General features: G+C 39.1%; 1 protein-coding gene across 3 annotated transcripts in view; it reads left to right on the forward strand.

Annotated features, from left to right (window-relative positions):
* CDIN1 (CDAN1 interacting nuclease 1) overlaps positions 1-27,279 on the forward strand; it is a 232,779-nt gene that overhangs the window by 3,740 nt on the left and 201,760 nt on the right. The window contains exon 2 of one of the 3 annotated variants that reach the window (XM_052646664.1): positions 18,998-19,166. The exons of the other annotated variants lie outside the window; for them this stretch is intronic. Coding sequence (XP_052502624.1) covers positions 19,126-19,166 — 41 coding nt within the window. The 5' untranslated portion in view covers positions 18,998-19,125. The remainder of the gene's footprint in view (positions 1-18,997; positions 19,167-27,279) is intronic. 3 annotated transcript variants of the gene reach the window in all.

The following is a 27,279-nucleotide window of genomic DNA, read 5'->3' on the forward strand; positions in this document are numbered from 1 at the left end:
TATAGAACTTTTTGGCCAGTCTTGAACTTTGAGTGGATCTTTCACCCATGCATAGTTCTTATCACGCATTGTTCATTTGCAAAATATTGATTGTGAGTTATGCAGATTTTCTAAATGTTGTCACCTTTCATTACACAGCATCTAAAACAATCACATTTGTTTATATCCCCACTGATTTCATCAGAAAAGTCTATAGGATTTGAAGCTGTAACACTTACGGTGACAGATGCAGAGTTTTCCAATATTTGATTTTCCCCTTGAAAGCTCAGTTTTTTCGTTGGCAACAGATACTATTGGTTGTTTCTCTTGAAGTGACAGGCTCATGTTGTTTATTTTTGAGAAAATGTCTGCCAGATACCCAAATGTGAATAATCATAGTTTGTTCATCATTCATCCAAGAAGAAATGGTGTTCCATGGAAAGGGCACCTAGAGTTCAGCTCTGAAACAGTCATACAAATGCTTCCCCTTCAGATAGTCATCATGGTTCAATATGCAGTAGACGTGCTTTGGGTTTACCTCTTATTTTGTTAGGCAGAATGTTAAGAGAATGTGTATCTAGAGTTGAGAGTTAATAAAATTAATAGGTGAATCTTAGGATATTCTTATGTGAAACTGGCTTGCTTTCTTCCTGCAAGCATGAGACTCCTAGGCCAGTTGTGTGCAGCCTTGGTTTGTGCTCAGGAGCTGGCAGTTTGGGCCACCATGCTTTTTGCACCATCAGTTCTAATGTCACACAGAAGAAAAAGCAAGTCAAGTCTTACTGTTTCTGTAAAAATAGTTTTGACCTTGTAGACCTTTGAGAGAGTCTCAGGGACTCTAGGGGTCCATCAGCCTCACTTTAACAACCGTTAGCAGTTGACATGACTGAGCGACTTCACTTTCACATTTCACTTCCATGCATTGGAGAAGGAAATGGCAACCCACTCCAGTTTTCTGGCCTGGAGAATCTCAGGGACGGGGGAGCCTGGTGGGCCTCCGTCTATGGGGTCGCACAGAGTCAGACACGACTGAAGCGACTTAGCAGCAGCAGCAGCAGCAGTTTCAAACTAATGTAGGTCAGGAAGCAACAGTTAGAACTGGACATGGAACAACAGACTGGTTCGCAATAGGAAAAGGAGTAAGTCAAGGCTATATAGTGTCACCCTGCTTATTTAACTCATATGCAGAGTACATCATGAGAAACGCTGGGCTGGAAGAAGCACAAGCTAGAATCAAGATTGCTGGGAGAAATATCAATAACCTCAGATATGTAGATGACACCACCCTTATGGCAGAAAGTAAAGAGGAATTAAAAAGGCTCTTGATGAAAGTGAAAGAGGAGAGTGAAAAAGTTGGCTTAAAGCTCAACATTCAGAAAACTAAGATCATGGCATCTGGTCCCCATCACTTCATGGCAAATAGATGGGGAAACAGTGTCAGACTTTATTTTTCTGGGCTCCAAAATCACTGCAGATGGTGACTGCAGCCATGAAATTAAAAGACGCTTACTCCTTGGGAGGAAAGTTATGACTAACCTAGACAGCATATTGAAAAGCAGAGACATTACTTTGCCAACAAAAGTCCACCTAGTCAAGGCTATGGTTTTTCCAGTAGCCATGTATGGATGTGAGAGTTGGACTGTGAAGAAGGTTGAGCACCGAAGAATTGATGCTTTTGAACTGTGGTGTTGGAGAAGACTCTTGAGAGTCCCTTGGACTGCAAGGAGGTCCAACCAGTCCATCCTAAAGGAGATCAGTCCTGGGTGTTCATTGGAAGGACTGATGTTGAAGCTGAAACTCCAGTACTTTGGCCACCTCATGCGAAGAGTTGACTCATTGGAAAAGACCCTGATGCTGGGAGGGATTGGGGGAAGGAGGAGAAGGGGACGACAGAGGACGAGATGGCAGATGGCATCACCGACTCGATGGACATGAGTTTAAGTAGACTCCGGGAGTTGATGATGGACAGGGAGGCCTGGCATGCTGCGATTCATGGGGTCGCAGAGTCGGACATGACTGAGTGACTGTACTGAACTAACAGGGACTCTAGGGGTCCATCAGCCTCACTTTAACAACTGTTAGCAGTTTCAAACTAAAGGTTATTTATATTTTGAAGGATTTTGATGTTTATTAACAAATTACTATCAAAGAGATAGTAATTTTTGATCCATCCCTGGATCAGAAAGATTCCTTGGAGAAGGGAATGGCAACCCACTCCAGTACTCTTGCCTGGAAAATTTCACGGATGGAGGAGCCTGGAGTCCATGGAGTCACAAAGAGTCAGACGTGACTGAGCTACTAAGTCGCCTAGCTTCATTTGATGCTACTAATGGTTGGTTATAGTTGTCCTTTTCTAAAGACCCCTTTCCCCATGCATTTTAACCTGCCAACTTTTCCCATAGGAAATCTTGTATTTCATTCTTTTTGGCTTCCTGTAACAGTTTGTTCTTGGGAAATGACTGGGCTCTGCCTCGTTTTATCTGAGTCATAGTTGTTGTTTAGTCACTCAGTCTGACCCTTTGCAGCCTCAAGGACTGTAACCCGCCAGGCTCCCCTCTGTCCATGGGGTTTTCCAGGCAAGAATTCTGGAGCTGGTTGCTGTTTCCTTCTCCAGGGATCAAACCCGCATCTTCTGCAGGTCTTCTGCATTGCAGGCCAATTCTTTACCGCTGAGCCAACAGGAAAGCCCCTCTGGAAAAGGAGGAATAAAGCTCCACAGCTGGGAAGTAAGAGAAACAGGATTCAAACCCAGGCAGGGTCTGACTCCAGATTCTCCCTCTCCCTCTTTAATTCCTTGAGGCTGTTGTGAAGATTAAGTGAAATAAGGCATGTGAAACAGGAACAGTTAGTATAGTATAGAGGTTCTAGTAAGTATTTAATAGGTGGTAAGTATGATTACTGTTATTACTAGAATTTAGCAAATTGCCTACAGTAGAAGAAATGTCTAGCTAGTAACTTTTGAAACATAGAAGATGCAAATTTTCTTTAATATGGATCAGTTAGTTGATTGTATGCCTTTGAACACATAGATTGATCATTAGTTGAATATGGCTCATATATCAGAAACTTGCCTTATATCTTTCATAGCAATATGTAATACCATTAAAACAACAACAACAACAACTTTTAAACCTAAAGTCACGGACTTTTTTAGAATGATAGTAGCACATTGACGCTATGGGCTTCCCTGGTGGCTCAGACTGTAAAGAATCTGCTTGTAATGTGGGAGACCTGGGCTCAATCCCTGAGTTGGGAAGATCCCCTGAAGAAAGGAATGGCTACCCCCTCCATTATTCTTGTCTAGAGAATTCCATAGACAGAGGAGCCTGGCAAGCTACAGTCCATGCAGCTTGAATGTGACACCACTCATGTTGTCACAGAGTGGGACATGACTGAGTGATTTTCACTTTCACTTATTGACGGTATAATTAATACTACAGGGCTTGGTTTCGCTGAAATTGGAAGATTGTTTCTATTGACCTTGTTCTCTCAATTGAATTGAAAGTTGGTACTCAATTGGTGGTCAGTTTTCTATACTTCTGATAATGTTATGGTATACCTGAGTTCCAGAGTCATGAGTGAGAATAGCTCATAAAGGGAAAAAACATCAGCCTTTTATTGAACTGGAAATTCTTTTAAGTGTTTTTGCCAAGACAATATAATTAATTTATATGACTTTCAAAAATAATACTTATATTTAGGAATATTTCTGTATTGATCATTACTGCAAATTGGGAAAGAAATTGGCCTAAGAATATGATTATTTTATGTGTTTCCTTTAGTCATCTTTAAAAACATGCTTTTTTACTCTGTAAGATTTCAAGTTTTTATTTTGTTGCTGTGTTTGTGAAAAAGTGAAAGTGAAAGTCACTCTGGACTGGGTAGCCTTTCCCTTCTCCAGGGGATCTTCCCAACCCAGGTCTCCCGCATTGCAGGTGGATTCTTTGCCAGCTGAGCCACAAGGGAAGCCCCAAGAATACTGGAGTTGGGGTAGCCTGTCCCTTCTCCAGCAGATCCTTCCGACCCAGGAATTGAACCCGGGTTTCCTGCATTGCAGGCGGATTCTTTACCAACTGATCTGTCAGGGAGAAAGACTCTTCTGGAAACCAATTTTGTTAAGTATATGGCATCATCAGTTTCTGAAAGAAGTGCTTAACTTTTATCAGGTATTTGTGCCACTTTACATGTGCACAGTTATAAAAGTGATATGAACTTGAATTCCTACAAAGGAGTATTTGAAGAAAACCTCATATAGTGTTATCCAGAGAAGAACCTATATGCTGACAATATTTCTTATTAGTTTGAGGGGAAGACTTTTATGTTATTAGATTATTGACTTCATTTTTAAGTCTATATTCAGGCATCTGACTTCAGTCTACTAAGTAATAACTGATCCTGGAATGTTTGCTGATACAATAAAAAGGAATTATATATTTCCCTAGGAGAAAAATGTTCAATAGATGTATAGGGTAATAATGTTCTATTGTTTGACTTTCAGCAAATGTTGACTGAATTTCCTATTATGTTTTTATTATACATTTTGTGCAATTTTGCCATATTGGTTGAATTTTCCTTAAAAAAGCAAACAACCGATATAAAAACCCTTCTTCAGAGTAAGCATGAAAAGTGACCTTAACATATTAAAGTCATGTACTGTTATGAAAATCATGTGGGAGACAGGTAAAGAATAAGTTTTCCTTTCTTTTATTTTTGGTTGTCTTTTTCTTGAAGGGAAATGTCTTCAAGTGATTGTTTTAGACATTCTGGTTTCAGATTGCTTCTTTGGAGAGCTTATACCAGGAAAGGCGCTTGGCCACAGTTCCTCACTGAATGACAAGTCTCCATTTCTTAGGGGAGCAGACAGACAGCTGCATCCAGGATGGTTTGGTCCGTGGGTTGGAAACCAGCATGGAGCTACCTGTGCATGATGGATTAATGATGGCACATGGGTGGTCATGAATCCAGCCCTTTTCTGGCCACTTTGGGGAACTTATTGCTTTTACTTTTCTTTCTTTTCTCCATCCCTACCTTTCAGGAAGCATCTTGATAACGTATTTAAGAGTTAATAATGCTTCCTTATGAACCAGTTTCCTTTTTGCCAAAGAACAGTGATCCAGTTGACAGTGTCAGCTTTTTCAAGCACCTTCCTTTTACTAAGATGTGATCTTTTCTGTGCCTTCAAGACAGCAAATAAGTTTTTTGTTTTCGTGTTTTAACCTAGTGTGGTGTTCAAACTGTGACCCGATAAAACCTGCAGTCTCATTAAAATAACCAAGAGCTCTGTCATTTTTCATCCAAAGTAAAATGTTAAAATATCTCAGGACTTATTTTTTTTTTAGTGTGTTTTAAACATTGAGATTCAGTTGCTAAAAATGTTTGAAATCGGTTAAACTTAAGAGAAATAACTTCAACACCATGGGAATAAATATTTTGAAACAAAGCAATACAAGTAGAGGAAAAAGTACGGTGGATTCATGTGTCTTGATACTGATGTTCAGTATAATACGTAAGCACTGGATCTTTCCTTGGCTGAATGCTGGCTCATGGGAATTGGGGCAATTCTGTGTGAAGCTCAGGCTTTTTCTTAGGTTGTCCTGGGCTTCCCTTGTTGTTCAGCTGGTAAAGAATCCATCCGCAATGCGGGAGACCTGGGTTCGATCCCTGGGTTGGGAAGATCCCCTGGAAAAGGGAAAGGCTCCTCATTCCAATATTCTGGCCTGGAGAATTCCATGGAGTGTATAGTCCATGGGGTCACAAAGAGTCAGACATGACTGTAGTCATGAGTGAGTGAGTGAGTGTCCTGGGAGCAGTAGTCATTTTACCAGTCTGAGAAAATAGGTGGTGCATTTTCACTCCTTCCAACATAAGTCATGTATTTATTTTCAATTTTCTGGTTATTGTTAGACCTTTCCTTTGCTTCAGGCCTAAAAGATGAGATATAAACTTGGATCTTGTATTTATTCTGTTTTAGGAAATAGGTATAGCAGACCCTTGATATTTACAAGTGCTATCAACTCTTGATATTTAGAAGAGTTATCATTTACAACTTTTGAAAATCCTCAAATACACTGCTGGCACCGCATAGGATGGCAAAGGTCTCTAAAGTTTGTCATGTACTTTTTAATTAAGTTAAACTCACTTCTCAGCTAACTGACTTGCTGCACCCCACATCAGCCTAGGGTCATGGAAAATTCAGATTGACCCTCAGCAAGTTTAGGGAATAGTGTTTGTCATGGATATATGTGATCACTCTCAAAACGTCAGAACTGGGTGTGTTATATTTAAGACTGCTGTGGGTACCCAGCTCCAGCTTCAGGACACATAGAAATGCAGGGTGAAACGCTTTGTGGTTTGTCAGTCGAGCTTGGGCAACACTTTAGCCCCCAAAGATTCCATAACTTGTGAGATGGTGTCTAAGACTTGGGGACTAAGGCTTTTTGTAGGTGACCTCTTTCGTAGGTGGAATGTGGGAGAGTAAAGCATCGTTTAAACACATCTTACTACAATCATATGTGAAGTTAGACTGTTGATTTTTTTTTTTTCAATTTTTTGCTTCTGTCTAAAACTCTTTCAAGCTGATACCATCTTTTGTTTAAGGTATGTTACACTGCTGTTTGTTTTTGCTGATACTGTTGATAGAGAAAGCTAATGAAATTTGAAATTCACTTGCACTTCAAGAGTCTCTCTTATATCCCCAGTCCATTTAGCTCAGACACTAAATGGATTGGGGGTTGTAAGAGAGACTCTTGGTTGTATAGCATTGAAAACTTCACAGATCCTTGTAGCCTAGATGTAACAGATAGCTCACAAACATCATTTCTTAACTGATGCAGCTAACATTATCTAGATTCTTACTTCTTGAGGGCAGCTAAAATATATATTGTTATAAAAATACATTTAATGTCCAGTTCGTAACATTTTTGGGCTTCCCAGTTTGCTCAGTGGTAAAAGAATCTGCCTGCCAATGCAGGAGATTCAGGTTTGATCCCTGGGTTGGGAAGGTCCCCTGGAAGAGGGCATGGTGACCCACTCCAGTATTCTTGCTGGAAAATCCCATGGACAGAGGAGCTTGGTGGGCTACAGTCCATGGGGTCACAAAAAGTTGGACACAACTGAGCAACCAAGCATGCATGCATCATAATATTTTGAATTTTTATGTGCACTTTGGTGGGCACGTTTAGAGCTGGTCATGTGTTGATCACAAAAGCCTCTCCTGAGGAATCTGCATAACTCTCATTATTTCAGATGAGGTGACTTAGAGAGTGCTGGACTGAGATCATAACTAGAGATCATCTAGTCAAATCGGTTAGTGTTGAGAGAGGCAGAAACTGAGGAGGATTTGACCAGAATTACACACCTGGAGGCAAAACTCTCCTTTCACACTCTTTAGTTAGAGATCACCGACTGCGCTGGAAGTCTGGCTGGCCAGGCTGGTATCAGCAAGGAGTGAAGGAGAGGCGCTGGCCTGGTTGGGGTGGTGGCCAAGTGAAGGGACAGTTGTGTGCACGGACAGGACAGCCGCAGCCTTAGCCAGCCCTCTGCTGCCGTGTCGGAATGTGGGCCTACGGCTGCCAGGGCTTCTGTTCTCTAGAAAGCAGCTCTAGATCTGATTTTTCAGGGGAAAAAAAAAAATATATATATCCTGAATTTCAAATCTTGTCAATTTGTTTGAATTTTGAAAAAGCACTCTGTGGGCCAACAGTTTCCTGGCCAAACAGACTAAGTTTGTGGGCTGAATTTGGCCTGTAGCCCATGGGTGCTCAAGTTGGCTCTTTCCAGCTTGTGAGAGCGAATTGCAAGCATCTTTTCTCCACTCTGTACAATGTGACCTTGCATCAGCCATAGTGGGAGTGTTGACACCACCAAAATTGGCTACTGTGCAAACCTCAGCTTACCCATATCTCCCCAGTTTACCAGAGACATTTATTTTATTTTTCACTGAGGTACAGTTGCTTTACAATATTGTGTTAGTTTTGCTGTACAACACAGTGAATCAACTGTGTATGTGTGTGTGTGTGTGTGTGTGTGTGTGTGTGTATTATCTCCCCTCCTTCTCTCTTTCTTTCTCCCCACCCCCTTCCCCTCTCTCCATGTCATCACAGAGCACCAAGCTGTTCTCCCTATCCTATACTCTGTAAGCGGCTTCCCAGCAGCTATCTATCTATATAAGGCGCTTCTTAAGCCTCTGCACCACTGCATGCCATCAGCAATTTGAGACCTTTGCATTACACATTATGGCCCTGTGGCATATGTTTTCTAGAATTTTCTTTACCCAGTGTGCTGTGACTTTTATAGCTTTTTTCCTAAAAAGAGCTCATAACACATATATCTGTACTTCATTGATTCTTATAAATTATAATATTTTTGTGAATGTTGGACTTTCTTCCCCCTCACCTTCACCCTTGGCTTTTTTTTTTTTGGATGTGAACAGAGGATACATAATATTTTCCCCCACCATGGTCATTATGGGAACTAGAATTCTAGTCAGTACCTAGTATATTGTAGGTGTTATGAATCATATTGTAATGGACATTTGATTGAACAGACCTGAAAAAAAAATGCTGCTTGGTTATAAAACAAAAGCTATATATATGTCTCATTTAGGAAAATTAACCCCTTTCAGAATAGAGTCATTGACTAAATTTAGTGATTATTCATTCTATAGGAATTTAGAAATGCTCCCATGGTATACCTAAGAGTTTATCATGTCAGAAATTATTGTAAGACAGACTTCAAGGTTAGTTGTTACCTCTTCACTTGGCAATTATTCCAATATAAAAAGGAAAATAAACATCTCTGCAGTTGTAATGAAAAACAATGGAATGGGGGGAGATAGCCAACTGATTACCATTTGATTTAGTACAGTTTTGTAAAGACTTAATTATCACATGTTCATGTGAGTATTTCTTTTCAAAGTCCAAAGTATCAGTAATAAAGTGACAGCATACAACTAAAACAGAAGTTTTATTTGAAAATAAAATCAACATTAGGCAAGCATATGTATATTTCAGAATGTACATATTCCATGTGGGGGTGGGCCCACACCTGTGGTCTGGCCTGATGGTATTGAGTTTGGCAGAATTGTCATGGCTTGTGATTGACCTTGGGTGGTTTATTTAGCTCTCTCTGTTTATGGTTAATTATTGTATAAATTGATAGGAAGCAAAACCCTACTATTGTGAACTCCAGGAGGCCATTCAGTATTTTGTTGTAGAGGCAGTTTTTTATATTGGTTTAAAGAACTTGGCTTTGGAAATAGACATCTGAATTCTGGCTTCATGACTTACTTGCTGGTGACCTTGGTGCCTCAGTGTCCTTGTTTATAAAATGGGATTCTTAGGAACTTGACATAAGCTAGTACATAAGAAATGATTAGGCAGTTCCTGGTACTGTGTCGAGTTAATTTTGCTGCTGCTCTTACTGTTATCATTGTTGATTTAAGGATGCTTGTTGCAATTATTCAGTTCAGTTCAGTTGCTCAGTCGTGTCTGACGCTTTGCAACCCCAGGACTGCAGCATGGCAGGCTTTTCCTTGTCCATCACCAGCTCCCAGAGCTTGCTCAAACTCATGTCCATCAAGTCAATGATTCCTTCCAACCATCTCATCCTCAGTCATCCCCTTCTCCTCCTGCCTTCAATCTTGCCCAACCTCAGAGTCTTTTCCAGTGAGTCAGTTCTTCGTATCAGGTAGCTGAAGTATTGGAGCTTCAGCTTCATTTAGCATCAGTTTTTCCAATGAATATTCAGTGTTGATTTCCTTTAGGATTTACTGATTTGATCCCCTTGCAGTCCGAGGGACTCTCAAGAGTTTTCTCTAACACCACAGTTCAAGAGCATCAATTCTTTGGCCCTCAGCTTTCTTTATAGTCCAACTCTTACATCCATACATGACTATTGGAAAAATCATAGCTTTGACTAGATGGACCTTTGTTGGCAAATAATGTCTCTGCTTTTTAATATGCAGTCTAGGTTGGTCAAAGCTTTTCTTCTAAGGAGCAAGCATCTTTTAATTTCATGGCTGCAGTCACCATCTGCAGTGATTTTTGAACCCAAGAAAATAAAATCTGTTGCTGTTTCCACTGTTTTCCCATCTATTTGACATGAAGTGATGGGACCAAATGCCGTGATCTTAGTTTTTTGAATGTTGAGTTTTAAGCCAGCTTTTTCACTCTCCTGTTTCATCAAGAGGCTCTTCAGTTCCCCTTCTCTTTCTGCTATATGGGTGGTGTCATCTGCATATATGAGGTTATTGATATTTCTCCTCGCAATCTTGATTCCAGCTTGTGCTTCATCCAGCCCGGCATTTCGTGTGATGTACTCTTCATAAAAGTTAAATAAGCAGGGTGATGTACTCCTTTCCCAATTTGGAACCAGTCTGTTGTTCCATGTCCAGTTCTAACTGTTGCTTCCTGACCTGCATACAGTTTTCTCAGGAGGCAGGTCAGGTGCTCTGGTATTCCCATCTCTTTAAGAATTTTCCACAGTTTGTTGTGATCCACACAGTCAAAGGCGTTGGTGTATTCAATAAAGCAGAAATAGATGTTTTCTGGAACTTTCTTGTTTTTTTTTGTGATCCAACGGATGCTGACAATTTGATCTCTGGTTCCTCTGCCTTTTCTAAATCCAGCTTGTGCATCTGGAAGTTCTTGGTTCACATACTGTTGAAGCCTCACTTGGAGAATTTTGAGCATTACTTTGTTAGTGTGTTGTGATAGTATCTGTGGTTATAATAGACTCAGTGTTAAAAACGGAAAAGATTTTATCTAAACCAGCCTCCTTATTTTCTAGATTTCCAAAGTGTTTTTCTTTAACCCCAGTATAATAGGAAACCAGCTTTTAGCACATTAGGGTGAAAATATAGTCCTTAGCTGATAATGGCAGCCATGATGTGCTTTTGGATTGGTGGCAAAATGGACATCTCAAGGTTTAGATTGATTTCTCCCACTTAGAAGACGGTCGTGTAACATGATCAGTGCCTAAGACAGAATAACTGGAAATGTTAAAACCTGATACTTTTATTTTTAAAATTTTTATTGGAGTAGAGTTACTTTACAATGTTGTGTTAGTTTCTGCTGTACAGCAAAGTAAGTAAGCTATACTATATATATATATGTAATATATATATATATGCACACACATATATATGTATATTGGAGAAAACAATGGCACCCCACTCCAGTACTCTTGCCTGGAAAATCCCATGGACAGAGGAGCCTGGTGGGCTGCAGTCCATGGGGTCGTGAAGAGTTGGACACGACTGAGCGACTTCCCTTTCACTTTTCACTTTCCTGCACTGGAGAAGGAAATGGCAACCCACTCCATTGTTCTTGCCTGGAGAATCCCAGGGACGGGGGAGCCTGGTGGGCTGCCGTCTGTGGGGTCGCACAGAGTCGGACATGACTGGAGTGACTTAGCATGTATGTATATGTCCTCTTTTTTGGATTCCCTTCCCACTTAGGTCGCCACAGAGCTTTGAGTAGGGTCCCCCGTGCTGTATAGTGGGTTCCTGTGTGTGCGTGCGTGTACTCAGTTGTTAAGTCATATCCAATTCTTTTCAGCCCCATGGACTGTAGACTGCCAGGCTCCTTCCTATGTTCATGGAATTTTCCAGGCAAGAGTACTGGAGTGCATTGCCATTTCCTACTCAAAGGCATCTTCCTGGCCCAGGGGTTGAACCCTCATCTCTTATGGGCTGGTACATTCTTTACCACTAGCGACACCTGGGAAGGCCCATAGTCCTTTCTTACCAGTGAACTGTTATATACATAGTATCAATAGTGAATTTATGTCAGCCCCTATCTCCCCTATCTCCCACCCTCCCTTTACCCCCTTGGTGTCCATGTGTTTCTTCTCTATGTCTGTGTCTCTCTTTCTGCCCTGTGAATAAACTCATCTGTTTCATTTTTCTAGATCCCATATATAAGTGATATTATATGATATGTGTTTTTCTCTTTCTGACTTCACTCTGTATGAGAGTCTCTAGGTCCATCCATGATGGCTGATAAAGCCTGAGAATTTTAGAAAAGTATGTTCTTATAATTACTTTTCTCAGAACGCACCCCGCCCCCCCATATGGTGGAAGCTCTTTTATGTTTTTACTTCATCTTGATAACAGAGCGGTTATGAATTTATGAAAGATATTTGTGTGAATACCAGTTTTGGAGTCAGGCTTTTGTACCAGAAAGTCGTTGGAGTCCAGTAATTATGAGTTCAGGTGAAAGTCCTCCAGGGCGTGGAGAGTTTGTTGGATGCTCTAGGTCATTACATGAGTGTGAATGTTGATTTCAGTGTTTAATATAAAGATTAATAACTTAGAAGAACTAGTGTTTTTAAACAATCTAAAATCTATTCATGATGCCAATACTGTTTATGAAAAGACCTTGTGGTAAACACAAAGAAATTATAGAAACTGTTTTAAAGAAAATTGATTTATTGTTTCTTAAGGCTTTGCTTATTATTAATTACAATGTATTCTGGAATGCTGCCTGCAAAGAATTTGCTTAATTTATCATATTTGTGCAGTTCTGCTGATCATATAGTTGCAGTAATAATGAGTTGGGCAATATAGTAATTCTTGCCCTTCCTTTGATATTATATTTTATTTATTTATTTATTGGCTGCTCCGCCATAGCATGTGGGATCTTTGTTCCCCAACCAGGGATTGAACTCATGTTCCCCTGCATAGGAAGCGTGGAGTCTTAACCACTAGCCCACCAGGGAAACCCCTTTTCTGTTTTATCAGAGAGCATATCTTCTAAGTTTTTGGTCACAGAGGCTTTCAGCTTTTGATATGCTTCACTTAAACTGCTTAGGCCAGATTGGAATAAAAGTATTAAAAACTGATTAGCAATCTTCATGCTTTAAAAAATAATACTACTTAAAAACTCTGAGTGACACCCTGAAAAATAGCTGCCTGTAGCCAAAGATGGAAGTAAAAGTCATAACTATACTATAGATTATATTTTGAGGGCAATTATTTTCCATATAACTCTTGTGAAGTGTGAAAACAAGATTCAGTTTTCATGTTAGAGGTGTAAGGAGACTAGATTTGCTGCATTTTCATGAAAAATACTTTATTCATGTGCTGGCTTTTTGGACAATTGTATTCCGCACTGTATTACAGTGGCACAATAAATTGCTGAATATACTGTCTGCTGAATATGACTTTACCATGAAAAATTTGATGCATGGAGAAGGAAAGGTTGGAATATATCAACCTTTTCTGACAAGGGACTTCGAATTTTGACCTAATACAGGTGACCTTTGTGCGCAATAAAAGTGAGCTTAATCTTGAGGTCAAGGTGGAGGTGAATGGCAGGGCAGCGTGGCAGAACTTATGCTGATTGTGGGTACTTCAGAGCCTACGTAGCTATTGGCTAAATGGGAGTCTGGCACTTTTTTTTTTTTCCAATTTTAAACATTTCCAGGAGCTTATTTATAGCTAGTTGTTTAGCTTTTTAATGCCATCCCATTTCCTCAAAGCTCAGCTATCTGTTTAGCTGTGGTAAGTTTGTCTGTTTTTATAAAGTTTACTGTTTCTGCGTGAAAGGCATGAGTGTGCTATTATTTTCTGCTCTGTAGATAAGCCTTAGCTAAAAATAAAAATGTTCTTCTGGCTTATAGAAAAGACAACTGACATATATAACCTTGGAACTGAAAATACATCTTCTTTGAAGAGGGTTTATTTCTTTGACAAGTTGAACTTTTGTCATCTAACTTTGGAACTGTCAGAAGAATTTTTAAGTACTCTGTACCTTTATCTAGATTATAATTAAGAGAACTCTCATGAATTATTGTCTTAAAAGGTTTAGTTGATTTAGAGACTGGTTATTCCCTTGAAACTTTCTTTGAAATGCAACTGCTATGCATTTATGTTATAATATAATATGATATAAACTATTTTAAGGTTTTACCTACCATGCATTGAAGAAAAAAATGTTTAAAAACATAAATTTCACTAGTGACTACCTCAACGGTTTTGCCACAGATGAAACTGCACCTTAGCAAAACATCAGGAAAAAACCTGCCAGCAGTTATGTTTTCTGAACACTTAGTGAATATTCTGCCCAAATAATTGGTTGAAACAACAAACAGTCAGGGGGAGAGTGTCAGAGACTTCTAAGGGAAAGAACTTCTCCTCTTTTAATCGAGCCTGCAGAATATATTCCCTGGGACTGATCAGCTCTGGAGCGCTGAGGTTTGATGATTGGAATGGCAGGAAAGCATGCTTTCAGGACATAACGAATTGACGAGGCCATCCATCATTTGTTAGCATACGCTGAAACGTGGGCTGTGTGTGCAGAGGCCAGTGATTTAGTAAATACTTGGGAGATGAATAGAGCTCACACACAGGGGAAGATATTGCTGTCCTTCAGCAGCCCGAGACCCAGGCGCCTGCTGAGAAGGCCCTCTGACAGCACATCATCAGTAACTGGCCTGTCACAGTCAGCGGTGCCCACCAACCATCGCCAGTATATTAAATGCATTTTTAATATCTGCTTCAGTAGATTTAATGAAGAAAATTGAGTTTCCATACTCCACGCGCTGCTTCTTCAAGTGTTCTAAGGCATGGACTTTTGCCTGCAGAAGAAAGGGGAAAGACCATGCTGGGAGTTAGGAGAGCTGATTGAAAAGGACACTCAGACAGAATAATGTGCAAACGACAAATACTTTGAGCAGCATCGGCATCTTGTTGATGTTTAAAAAAGCTCATTTTTTTTTAAAAGGGTTTATGATTTAGTTCCTAATTCCTTCCTTCCCTCCCCAGCCTTTTCCCTAGAAGGGTTGAACCTGCTGCTAAGAGATGTATGCCTATTGATCTGAAAGGAATATTAAGGGAATATTATGATTTGGCATATTTTGAACAGAGACTCAGTTTTCAAGTAGTTTGTGTGTTGAGATACTGTTTGAGTCTTAGGATTTTTCGCATGAAGACATAAAGTAGGTTTTGCTTAGCTAGTTGGCTTCCATATTTTTGTTGAACTTGTTAATCAAGTTGGTGTATTTTTGTCTGGGATCATGCTCAAAATGAATGTGAAAAAAATTAGTTGGCAGCTTGATTAAAAAGTGCTCGTATACTTTCTTAGACTAGATGGTTTCTTTAAAAATTGTGATTCAAAAATGTTCAATTTTTCTCTCCTAGCAAAGTACATAGATTCCTTCTTTTTAATGAGTTTCAGTGTTGACATTATTTACTACAAAATAGCAAGACAACCAATTAGATATAGTTGCAAGCGTGTACTTTAAAGGTTTCCACTTTTGTTTGGAAAAAAAAAAAGAAATCCCAAATATGCTCTCATGTTCACAGAAGAAGAAGCTATAGAATGGGACCTATAAATCTGATTCCTGCATGTGTCAAAACAGTAATGTATTAAATGCATATTATTATAAAAATTTAAGACATGTCTTAAACACACTTACATTTTTATAACACATGGCAATATTAAATAATACATTTCCTTGTTAGCATCTGTTTGCCGTCATTGTTGGCAAGACCTATGATTTATTGCTTAAATTAATGACCAAGGCCATTTTGGACCTGATATATGCCCCTAAGCTTATTACATCACTAAATAAAATAAAATGTATGCACTTGTGACAGAGTTATTTTTATAATTGTTTATCCCTTTAAGTGCCCTATTCAGTGATTCACTGAAAGGTTCATAATGGTTGGCTTGTAACCAGAAAATAATCTCAGAAAGGTAAAATGTATTTCTTGTTTAGAAGTAAAATGCCAGACTTACGGTGATGATAGGGTCCCAGTAAGAATTTGCAACACTCAAACTCATTCTTCAGTGCTCTCAATTAACTCTTGTTGAATTTTTTGAGGCATAGCCCCCCCACCCCACCCAACCCCAACGTTTAATGCTGCCTATTAATACTGGTGCTCTCTTCAATATAGATAAAGTGATTTTGTTCTGACATAAAGCTGCAAGGGTTAAATTCCTTACAAGGATTTTTCAGGTGCTGTTATCATGCATTAAACCAAGCAAGATTATTTTCCTATTTTTAGTTCTTTTCTTTGGGGAGATTGAAACTTTACTGTTTTTATATTGAACTCTATTTGACTTCCTAGCCTTTATCTTTCCTTTCTAAGGGTGCAGTATGATAGACCCTTCAGTATTTTACAGTTACCAGTTACCTAAAATCACTCTGCTGCTTGACTAGTAATACAGTATAGTATGGCTTCGCGGTTTTGCTCCTCAAGAAGTATCTCATTGACTGTCAGCTTTCCTGTCATATGATGGTGAGGCAAAGTGAGCCCTGCTTCTGGACTGCAGTGTCTGCAGCTTGAAACATTTGGAGTCTCTTTGGTACCTGAGAATAATACGCCTGGGAAGATTACTACTTTGCAGATATCTTGGGACAATTATCACTCATAAACGGAAATGAAATTTAGCTCCTAAGAAAGATCTTTTCCTCTCTTACTTTCATCTCACTTTTATTGCATCATTTTAAACAAAATAGTTCAGGGGTGATTGAAAGTTGTCCTTTTTTCCCCCCTTAGTTTTCCTTCCCAAAGCAGTTAATCTGATGAAGTTGTTAACACTTCTCTCAGAAATGATGAGGCCAACAAGTATTTGTGTTTTTCTTGGAAAATTATATTGACCTTTTCAACTCTGGGCTCTCATCTCCCACTTCTGATATTTGTATCACCCTGTTCATCTTATCTTCCTTGTCTGAGAAACCTACCTCCAGATACAATATTTTAAAGGAAAATTGATGAGAAGGAGTCTTCAGTGCCATTGTCTAATTCTCCCTCTCTTTCTCTTTCTCCCCTTTTACGTTTTGGTTTTTTGAATATTGGTAAAGAGTTTTTTCTTTGACCATTATTGTTACTTTTGCCTGTTTATTTGGAAAGTGTACATTCCTGTCTATTGCTTTCTGTTTGACTGATAGTGAATTCCTTAAGGATAGGAACCTTGTGTTTTGCTGTGATTTTATCTTCCAACTCCTCCCATTGGTGCCTAGCACGGTATTGTGGTGCTTTCTATGCATTCAGTGAATTCTTGTGAACTTTCTTGTACAGGTCAGTGCTTATTTTTATGATCCCTTTTGCAAAGAAGAAAAGTTAGGAACGTGTTTCTTCTTTTTTGGCCAGTATTGTTCAGTCTAGCACCACACAAAGAACTTGCTTTTCTTTCTACAATGGTTTCTGAAGCTTTCAGTTTCTAGGTAAGGCCGTTTAACTCCTATTTAAAAATATTAAAGTATTCAGTAGGCAGCTAAGTGTGTAGCCTCACGTACTACTTAACACCAAATGAAAGTAAAATATAATGCAGACATAGAACCATTTGTTATATTTTAGTAGATGAAGCAATGGCTGTGTAAACCTTAACCTTGTAATTTTGTGAGTCCCACTTTATCATGTAGCTGTAAGGGTAATCAAAATAAATCATGGGAGATGAATAAATATTTTCTAGTGCTTTCTCTGTGCTTTCAGAAGTGATGCTTGATCCATGAAATTTTAGTAAGTGTATTAAATAAAACAATATGATGTGCACTGTGTCAAATCTGATAAATTATTCGGTATAGGACGTTTATACAACATATGTTGAGCTGCTACGTGAACAGCTTAATGACTATAAATTATGTTAATCTGACTTGCCATTTTTATATTTTGTTAAAAGTTGCACTATTTGTACTGTAGATATATATATGTACACACATACATATATAAACACACGCGCACACACACATATATATATATTGGTGGGCAGGGAGAAGAAGGCATAAGAAAGGCACAGGTCATCTCTGCAATGTTCTGACAGTGATCCGGGGCTCCTCAGCTGTGCAGTGTACATAACACAGATGTTGGGGAGTCATCTGTCAGCCATGCCTCTCCTATGGAGTTAAAGTTCTAGAGGGAAAAGAATTTGACACAGTGCTGTCACTGTTCCATTTTCACAATAGAAGAGCATGCAAATATTGAACCTCCTGCTTAGCAGTAGTGCCCTGTCTAATGTCTGTGCTGGTTAGAATAAAAAATCATGGGTGCATCTTGGGCTCGGAGATCTGACAAAGGTCATGCCATGTTGGGCATTTGAATTGGAAATTGTCTGGACTTAGATTTTATAAAGCTCCCACTGTTGTGTGTGGGGAGAATTTCAGCAGGGTTTTGTCCCTGGAGAGGCCTCTTAGGCCCTTCTCTGTCCTATGAATGAATTTAGATGTGAGGGTTACTCCTGCCTTAAAACTGTTAAGTTCATTTTGCATACATCCCTAGAGAGAAAAACTGGCAGATGCTTTTGTCTTGGAAGTGTTTAAAAGAAAACTGCAGAGCAGGAACAAGAGAGAAAAGAGGCCCTGTGTGGAGTCCCAGAACATTTTGGAAATGGCCAATATGCAGTTTTCATCAGTATGAAGGCGGGGTGCAATATGGTGCCTGTAGCTCACGAGGGAATATGAATGTTGATTAAGCATACTCCCAGGCTTTGAAATTCTGAAAGCAGTGTCAGAATAATGGATGTTGAGCAAATGTCAAGCATTTGTTAATTTCTCTGTTATTTGGAGTTTATCTACCATGATCAATCAAATAAACTAGTGCTTCTCTCTTGTGGCATGTGCCATTGATATGGTGATTAGGTGGCAAGAGAGACCTTCTGCCTTTTCTCCAGGTAACAGATTATAAACGAGTAGACAGAGCTTTTCAGTTGAAGATCTGCTTATGGCTTTGTTTGGTAGAAATTTGGCTATTGACTGAGTACTCCAGTGATGGTATAAAAATCTGTGACCACATGCCGAAGATATTAACTATGGTACCATTTACACCAAAACCAGCACTGGTGTTATGATTTTCATCTAAATATTGTTTCCACTAGTTTCTAGTGATGTAAAACTGGGTGAAAGAAGTTCAACCCTGGAAGAATTCTGACCTGTTAATGTTTGTTTGTTGATGGAGTTTTTTATCTGTTTATATTTATAGTTGTTAATTCTAACTCAATTATTGACTTCTGTTCTTTGGAGACAGTAGATTTGCTTCACATGGTTCAAAGTAGTTTCTTTCTATTATTTTTAGGAAGCAGCGCTACAGTGTTTTGATGCCCCACATGATCAAAAGGTCCTTTTGAGCAGTTACTCAGCTGCAGATTATTGTGCAGTAGTAATGTTCCATGCTGTGAGAAGCAGTTTCCAGTTTGACTGTGAATGGCCTTACCAACTGGGATTTCATTAGGGGTTGACACTAGGTACGTACCCTTTTTAAGTGTCCTACCCCTGAGAACAATATAACTGAGACTGAAAGGGGGTTTTTGTGTGAAACTGCAGAGGCTGGAATCAGAGACCTGTAATTGGAGATTTGGTGTTTTTCACTTTCTATTCCCTCTTTTCTTTTCTTAGTCCTCACCATGAAGCTCCTGTGATTCAGGTGGAGATGAATATGATCCTTCCCTGCCTAGATCTTGTGAAATAGATGCCTTTACGATTTTTGGCATGCTCTTCCTGCAGAACTGGATCTCCTGAAGTGATCTGCCCCCTGCGTTTAAACCTCAGTGAACTTTCTCTTTATGGGATTTACAACTGGGCGGCTATAGGATATTCACCCCATGGGCTGCCTGTGTAGTTTCTGGGGGGCTCCTTTCAATGTTGCCATAATGTCTCAAATAGTATGGCAATTTCCAAAGCAGACAGCCTTCAGCTTTCTGTTCAGGTTAATAAGATGCTTTATCCACACTGTCTCCATCAGGCCTTTGCTTTGGGCTTTCTGTGCGACTGGAACTTTTAACCCTCTATGTAATATCCTCACGTCTTGGCCTGGAACATGACACCAGTGAACTCTACCACTGCAGAACGTCCAGCATCATATAAATAGAAGCGCTACTGACTGGCTTTTCTAGACTTCTGTCTGAAAGCTCATCATGACCATTCATTACCCATAGCATCACTGAAACATTCACTCAGTCATACACCAAAACACTCAGCCTGTTACTGATTTGCAGTTCTCAAATCTATATTCTGTTCATGGGGGTAAAGCCCTTGTTCCTAGTTGAGATTAAAAAAGACATGAAAAATTTTGTTACACTGATGAGAATTATAGTATAACAAGAGAGAGCACTATGAATTTCACATACTATTAATTCTTTTTTTCTTTATGGCTTCACTGTGTAACTTGTTGGATCTTTGTTCCCAAACCAAGGATTGAACCCTGCCCTTGGCAGTGAAAGAGCAGAGTCCTGATCACTGGACCACCAGGGAATTCCCCACACTGTTAATTCTTAACTATGTGTACTCGTGAATGCTTCAACGCACTGTGGTGGAAGGTGTTGGTTGTTTTGGTGGGTGGTGTCCCTCAGTTCAGTTCAGTTCAGTCCAGTCGCTCAGTCGTGTCCGACTCTTTGAGCCCCCATGAATCGCAGCACGCCAGGCCTCCCTGTCCATCACCAACTCCCGGAGTTCACTCAGACTCACATCCTTCAAGTCGGTGATGCCATCCAGCCATCTCATCCTCTGTCGTCCCCTTCTCCTCTTGCCCCCAATCCCTCCCAGCATCAGGGTCTTTTCCAGTGAGTCAACTCTTCGCATGAGGTGGCCAAAGTACTGGAGTTTCAGCTTCAGCATCATTCCTTCCAAAGAACACCCAGGACTGATCTCCTTTAGGATGGACTGGTTGGATCTCCTTGAAGTCCAAAGGACTCTCAAGATCTTGTCTTCTCCAGCACCACAGTTCAAAAGCATCAATTCTTTGGCGCTCAGCTTTCTTAACAGTTCAACTCTCACATCCATACATGACCACTGGAAAAACCATAGCCTTGACTAGACGGACCTTTGTTGGCAAAGTAATGTCTCTGCTTTTAAGTATGCTATCTAGGTTGGTCATAACTTTCCTTCCAAGGAGTAAGCATCTTTTAATTTCATGGCTGCTATCACCATCTGCAGTGATTTTGGAGCCCAAAAAATAAAGTCTGACACTGTTCCCTTAGTACTGGCCAAATTGTTAGCCCCTCTGTTTTGTATTTCAGTCAACTCTTCCAGTGTTTACACATAACTAAACTTTCCTTCCTCATGTATTGCAACTATGAAATCATGAGTCATTAAAAAAAAAAAGTACTGGGATAAATGTGTTTCCTACTGGACACAGATTCTAATGATAGCCGAGATGTTTTGGGGACTCTTTGTTAAAAGTATTTTTAGAGCACATAACACTGTCTTTTAAATATCTCCAGTGGTGACAAACTGTGGTACTTTGAGAATGAATCTTGTGTCCAGAGACAGGCAAACATCATTAGATTTGAAAAATAATGGAGCTAATGCTACAAAACAATCATGAAGTCTGGATATGTCATTATTTTGCCATGTTTTATAATTCAGTAACAGCCTTTTACTGTATATTTGTCTGTATTTCCAGATGTGGTGGCCCCCCGGTATTTTGATAAGATGTAAGATGTGGCTATGAAGCTGGCTTTCTTGTATAGCCTGTGAAGTTGTTCTGAGGTGATTTCCACATACAAGTTCTGTTTTGAGTAAAGGCAGCATCATTGGCAGTGAATGTACAGACTCTACTCCTTCTCTGGGATGAGTGCTTTGGCCAAAAATAGTTTGATTAATTTGTCCTTGTCTGCTCACTGAAAAACTTCATTCTGTTGCTTTATCCCCATACTGGGTAAGTATGCAGACTCTTCTTTAAGCCCCCTACTCCCTCCCCCGCAACCCCCCGCCCCCGCCAAACCCCCTACCCTTCCTGTGTTCCTCCAAGTAAGTATTCAGAGCTAAAACACATTTCCTCCCCATCATTTCTATTACCCATTTCTCTGGTGGTGGTTAATAAGAGATGAAATTGCCGAAAGGCACACGTCTTAAGGGAGGAGGAAAAGTGAAGCCTTAGCTATCAGCCAGTCTTTGAATACCATAGAGGTAGCTCTGTATGTGATTTTTAGGTAATTAAAAATTTTTTTGTTTAGAAAGGAAGACTACAGTAGTTACAGAATTTTATCCTGCAGCTTAAGAAGCATTTTCATAAAACTTTTTTCTTTTTCTGATGGCAGTTGTAGAGGAGGATGGAATTACTTGTTTAGGCCTCTAGTTGGGATAGAGTTTGAAGTAGAATGAAATTCTTCCTTTATTTTTATTTGCTTTCTGTGTTTGGTGTGGACTTTTTGTTTGTTGAAGAATTGCATTTAATTAAAAGTAACAATATGAGGTCTTTTTCCCCTGTTATATCACTGAAACTCATGCTTTATCTCAAAATAAATTTAAGAGCTCAAACTCTTTATTCCTCTGAAAGGAAATTACCCCCACAGTAGAGTTGGAAGGATCAATATAAAAGGCTGAGTAAAGTCGGGAGACAGAGCTCTGCAAAAAGTTATTGTCTTTTGCACAGTTTGTAATGGGAGGAAATAGGTTAAATTCTTTAAAAGCCACATTTCTGAGACATCTGTACTTCTCTTTCTTGGTTTGGTGAGAATTGATTGAACATTTTTTGTTCATGTTTAAATTAAAGAGATAGGGTTTTGAGTAGCTAAGTGTAGTTACACGTTATTTGATGTTCAGTAATTATGTATCTGGTTTTAAAGCTGTTTCAACAGAATATTATTACAGGTTTCTGTAGCAGACAAGTTATTAAAACCTTGAGAATATTGCAGATTCAAACAACTGGTTAGGATGCAATCTGAAACTTAGGCAGTAGGCAGCTTTCCTTGTACATCAGTGACTGGTTCCACCCTGAAGAGGGTGGTTACACACCGCTCTTGACACTTGCAAATGCTAAATACAGTAGCAGCATGAGGTCTCTGTCATTAAGAGTAATTTATGTAATGAAAGCCACCTGGCTGTTTCTTATAATTAATTGCTTGTAAATAATAAATTTAAATATAATTTATAGTTTTCTAAATTTGATTACTATATAGACCCAACAGCAAACCTAAAAGAATTGGCAATTTCATCATTTAGTTCAATGACTTTTAAAGGATATATTAAAAGTGATACACACACACACGTCTCCTTTCAGGAAATTATTTTTACTCGGAAATGTATGTATTTGTTGTAAAGTAAATATCAGGTGAAAATATTTTTGGAGGCGAATGGTAAAAATGTAATCTAGTGCCTTGCTAGCTTAATTTGAGTTGGAATGCTAATTTGGAAATAGCCTGATTTAACTTTTATATTATTTCAGTCAGCTTTTTAAAATTATTTGTGCACAGAATTTAATTTACATAGAAGAAAATGTACCTTCTTAACAATAATGAAGTACAACGAAATTCTTTTGAAGAAATGTTTGCCCCTTAGTTTGTAAAATTCCAATTATGTTTTGAAAAGCATTTATATATGAGGGGAAGACTTAAATATTATGTATATATGTTATATACCATGGTGATAAGAAGAGACTGTTTGCGACCCCATGAATCGCAGCACGCCAGGCCTCTCTGTCTATCACCAACTCCCGGAGTTCACTCAGACTCACGTCCATCAAGTCCATGATGCCATCCAGCCATCTCATCCTCTGTTGTCCTCTTCTCCTCGTGCCCCCAATCCCTCCCAGCATCAGAGTCTTTTCCAATGAGTCAACTCTTCGCATGAGGTGGCCAAAGTACTGGAGTTTCAGCTTTAGCATCATTCACTCCAAAGAAATCCCAGGGCTGATCTCCTTCAGAATGGACTGGTTGGATCTCCTTGCAGTCCAAGGGACTCTCAAGAGTCTTCTCCAACATCACAGTTCAAAAGCATCGATTCTTCAGCGCTCAGCTTTCTTCACAGTCCAACTCTCACATCCATACATGACCACTGGGAAAACCATAGCCTTGACTAGATGGATCTTTGTTGGCAATGAACTGAACTGAACTGAATAAGAGATTTTGCCTAAACGATTTACTAAGCACACTATCATTCATTTAAGAAGGCTTTACAGTGTTTCTTTTTATGTGGCCACATATATCAGCTACCAGAGAATCATTTTTTGTGATGTAGTGGAAAATACTAGTGATTGAGATGGCTTGAGGAAAAAGGGGACTTTAGAACCCTGTCTTCTATACTTCCGTTTCATTAAAAAAGAGATGGAATAAGGAAGGGAGGAAAGAAGAACTTAGTTTATGGATTTAAGAATCACTTCAACCACTTTTTACTAACAGTTACATCAGATTTTCACAAACTTTATGAATCTGGTTTTTAAGTTAACATCTCTTTTCTGAAATAGATTTTCACTGAAAGCTATATTCTTTAAATATCTATATTGTTATTTTGCACTATAGTGGTGAAATTACTATCATTGGCAGTTTATGAAATGTGAGAATCCGTTCGTAAAGGATTGATAAATTACAGGAGAATTTGCTGTTTTGAGCTATGACCTTTATAAAAATAGAGTTTTCCTTCATATGTGACCAGTGGCATTTTTCCTTCACCATGGTTTACTGAAGTATAAATAACCCTATTTTAGCTAGTTGAACTTCTAAAACATTTTTTTGAAATTCTCTGTGTTCTTTTGTAGAAACTCAAGTAGCTTGTGAAAAACCTAGTTCTGTTAAATAGCAAAATTACACTGTGACTGCTTATAGATTGAGAGTCATGGCAGTGTGTGGTGCCTGTGCTAGCTGGAATCGTCTCTAAAGAATAAAGATCACGGCTTCTGCTTGTGGTCAGGCTGTGACCACCATCCATCACCTCAACAGCCGACTTCAGGCTTGCTCACTGCTTGGTTTCTGAGGTCTGATAATCCCTCAAGAATTTAGAATGTTGTTGACGGTCCCCATTTACATCACTGAAGAAAAGCTTTGCAACAGGTGCAGCTGGATACTAATTGTAGGGTGTGCTTAATCTGTCCAGAAGGTAGAGTGACTCCAAATTTGGTATCTTAAAGAGTGGAGTGACCTTTTAAAGTCTGAGGATGAGAATTGCCAACAATTGCAACAAGCTAATTATACCCACAAGGAGTTGTGAAGTGCTTTTAAGTTTTCCTGTACACCTAGAAGTTCAGGGAATGGCTTGAAGTCATTAACATATGACAGATGCACTCCCTTTTCAAGGGCTCCTGTGATAAGTTTTGATTGTAGAAGTGGGAATTTGACCTGGAGCTTATCACTTGCTTCATTAGCTTGCTTGAGGACAAGGACTTTTTTTTTTCTTTTTGACATGACTGTTATCTTACCCTTGTTCCAGAATTCCACCCACTTCCTTGTCTCTGATGATAGTAAGTCACAGCAGATAACCTTGATGCTGGATTTCCCAAACCATATTGTGCATTCTGCAGTCTTTGTGTATTTTATATATAAATATATAGAACATTGATATGCTTCACACATCATATATTTTAAATAGTATGCTAATAATTGCACCTTATTTGAGTATGATATTTCAGAGGTTTGGATTGCATTACTTCAGAGATTCTGGCTTTATTCTTCAGAGAAAGATATGCTTTTTGGCTTATAAAGGAGACAGAAAGTCCAACTTCTGCATTTCCACGAAGTGACTGCTTTTTGAAGTTGGTGAGAATAGGGAAAAGAAGTTGTTTTATGCTGGAGAACTCTGTACACCTGGAGGAAAGCGTGCTTCCCAAAGAATGAGCGGGCAGTAGAGGTTTCCCCCAGGAGATACGGAGATGGAGCACTCAGGGACCCCACTCTGTAAGCCTGTGACTGCAGCACTTAAATGAAATTGCTTTTGAGTATCTGGTTGGAAAATCATTCAAAATAAGCCATACAGGATTAAGGTTAAAAAGCTTCTGAATAAAACCAGTCTTGAGTAATCTAATTCCCTTTCACAGTGTCTCTCTATTTACCTGCTTATGATGCTTGTTTCAATTCCTAATAAACCCTATACTAAAACTTTATTTTAGAATATTTTCTGTTAAATTAAAAAAATCTGTTTACAGAAGTTCATTATTCCCTTAACCTCTAAGGATTATTTGCAGATTTTGTATTCCCAACAGGCATAATCATATTTAACTGTGTACCTGTCAAGTACCAGCAAGCTCTTTTTGTACAATTAGGAGGTGGTTCATTTACTGTAAGTAAGGTTGCCACCTGTCTAGGGATTAATCCAAACAGGTTGGAAGTCACAGAGAGACTTTTGACCTTGCGTTTAAAGCAGTATTTCTTAACTCTCTGCTGCCATTTTGGTGGCATTTTCTGGGTTAATCAATGGTAATGGTGACAACAGCTTTTTTGTTGGTCCCTGTGTTCACTCAGTTACATTGTTACAGTTTTAGGTATCACTGGAAACCTGTGAACAACGGGTGTAATGGTGTGTGCATGCTCAGTTGTATCAGACCCTTTGAGACTCCATGGACTATATAGCGGCCAGGTTTCTCTGTCCATGTGATTTTCCAGGCAGGAATCCTGGAGTGGGTTGCCATTCCCTTCTCCAGGGGTGTAATGGTGCTTGGTACCAACTGAAGATGAACTTGAAGGATCTTCTGCATATTCCATTGTTTCCACTATTACCTTATTGAGTTGTCAGTTGGATGGGAAGTGGCACCCCTAATTGAGGATAGCTTAAGGGCCCAGATTGTGTTCATGGAAATGTTACCATCTTCTCTGGTGCCTCAGGGAAGTGAACCGTGAAGAACATTGGTCAAATAGTTCACAGAAGAATCTGAGGGCATAATTTTACAGTATTTAACATAAGCTATGGGAAAATAAAGTAAGAGCATATTTTGCTTAAAAATTTTACAATACAGAATATAGGATCAAATACCTTACTTCCTACGGCTTAATGTACATGTGGCTCTGCTCCGTCTAGGGGCTTGGTCTCATAGGAGACATGGGTCTATGATCATGACCTCTTCTTTGAGATTGATCTACTTTTCTTTTTCCTCCTTTTTCTTTGCTTTCTTTTCCTCTTCTATTTATTTTATAATTTGAAATTAAATAATTTTGTTATATAAATACTGATTTTTTCATTGTAATTTTTCTTGAGATATAAACTTCACATACATAACACTCCTTTAAAGTGTACAGTTCAGTGGTTTAGAAATTAGTTTATTCACAGAGTTTGCAACCATCACCATTATTAAAGTCCAGAACATTTCATCATCCCCAAAAGAACCTGGATACCCATTAGCAATCACTTTCCATTTCTACTTTTGCTCACCCTAGCCCTAGGCAACCACTGTTTTACTCTCTGTCTCTGTAGATTTACCTTTCTGAACATTTTATTTAAGTAGTATAGAATATGATTGGCTTCTTTAACTTAGCATAATGTTTTGAGATTCATTCTTGTTATTGCTTTCTTTATTGCTGAATAATCCATTGTGTGACTATACCACATTATGTTTATCCATTCATCAGTTTGTGAATATTTGGTCGTTTCTGCTCTTTAACTATTATGAATATGTAACATTTCTATGAACATTTGTGTGTTAGTTTCCTGTTATCA

Source organism: Budorcas taxicolor, chromosome 10 (assembly GCF_023091745.1).
Source record: "Budorcas taxicolor isolate Tak-1 chromosome 10, Takin1.1, whole genome shotgun sequence".
Lineage (NCBI taxonomy): Eukaryota > Metazoa > Chordata > Mammalia > Artiodactyla > Bovidae > Budorcas > Budorcas taxicolor.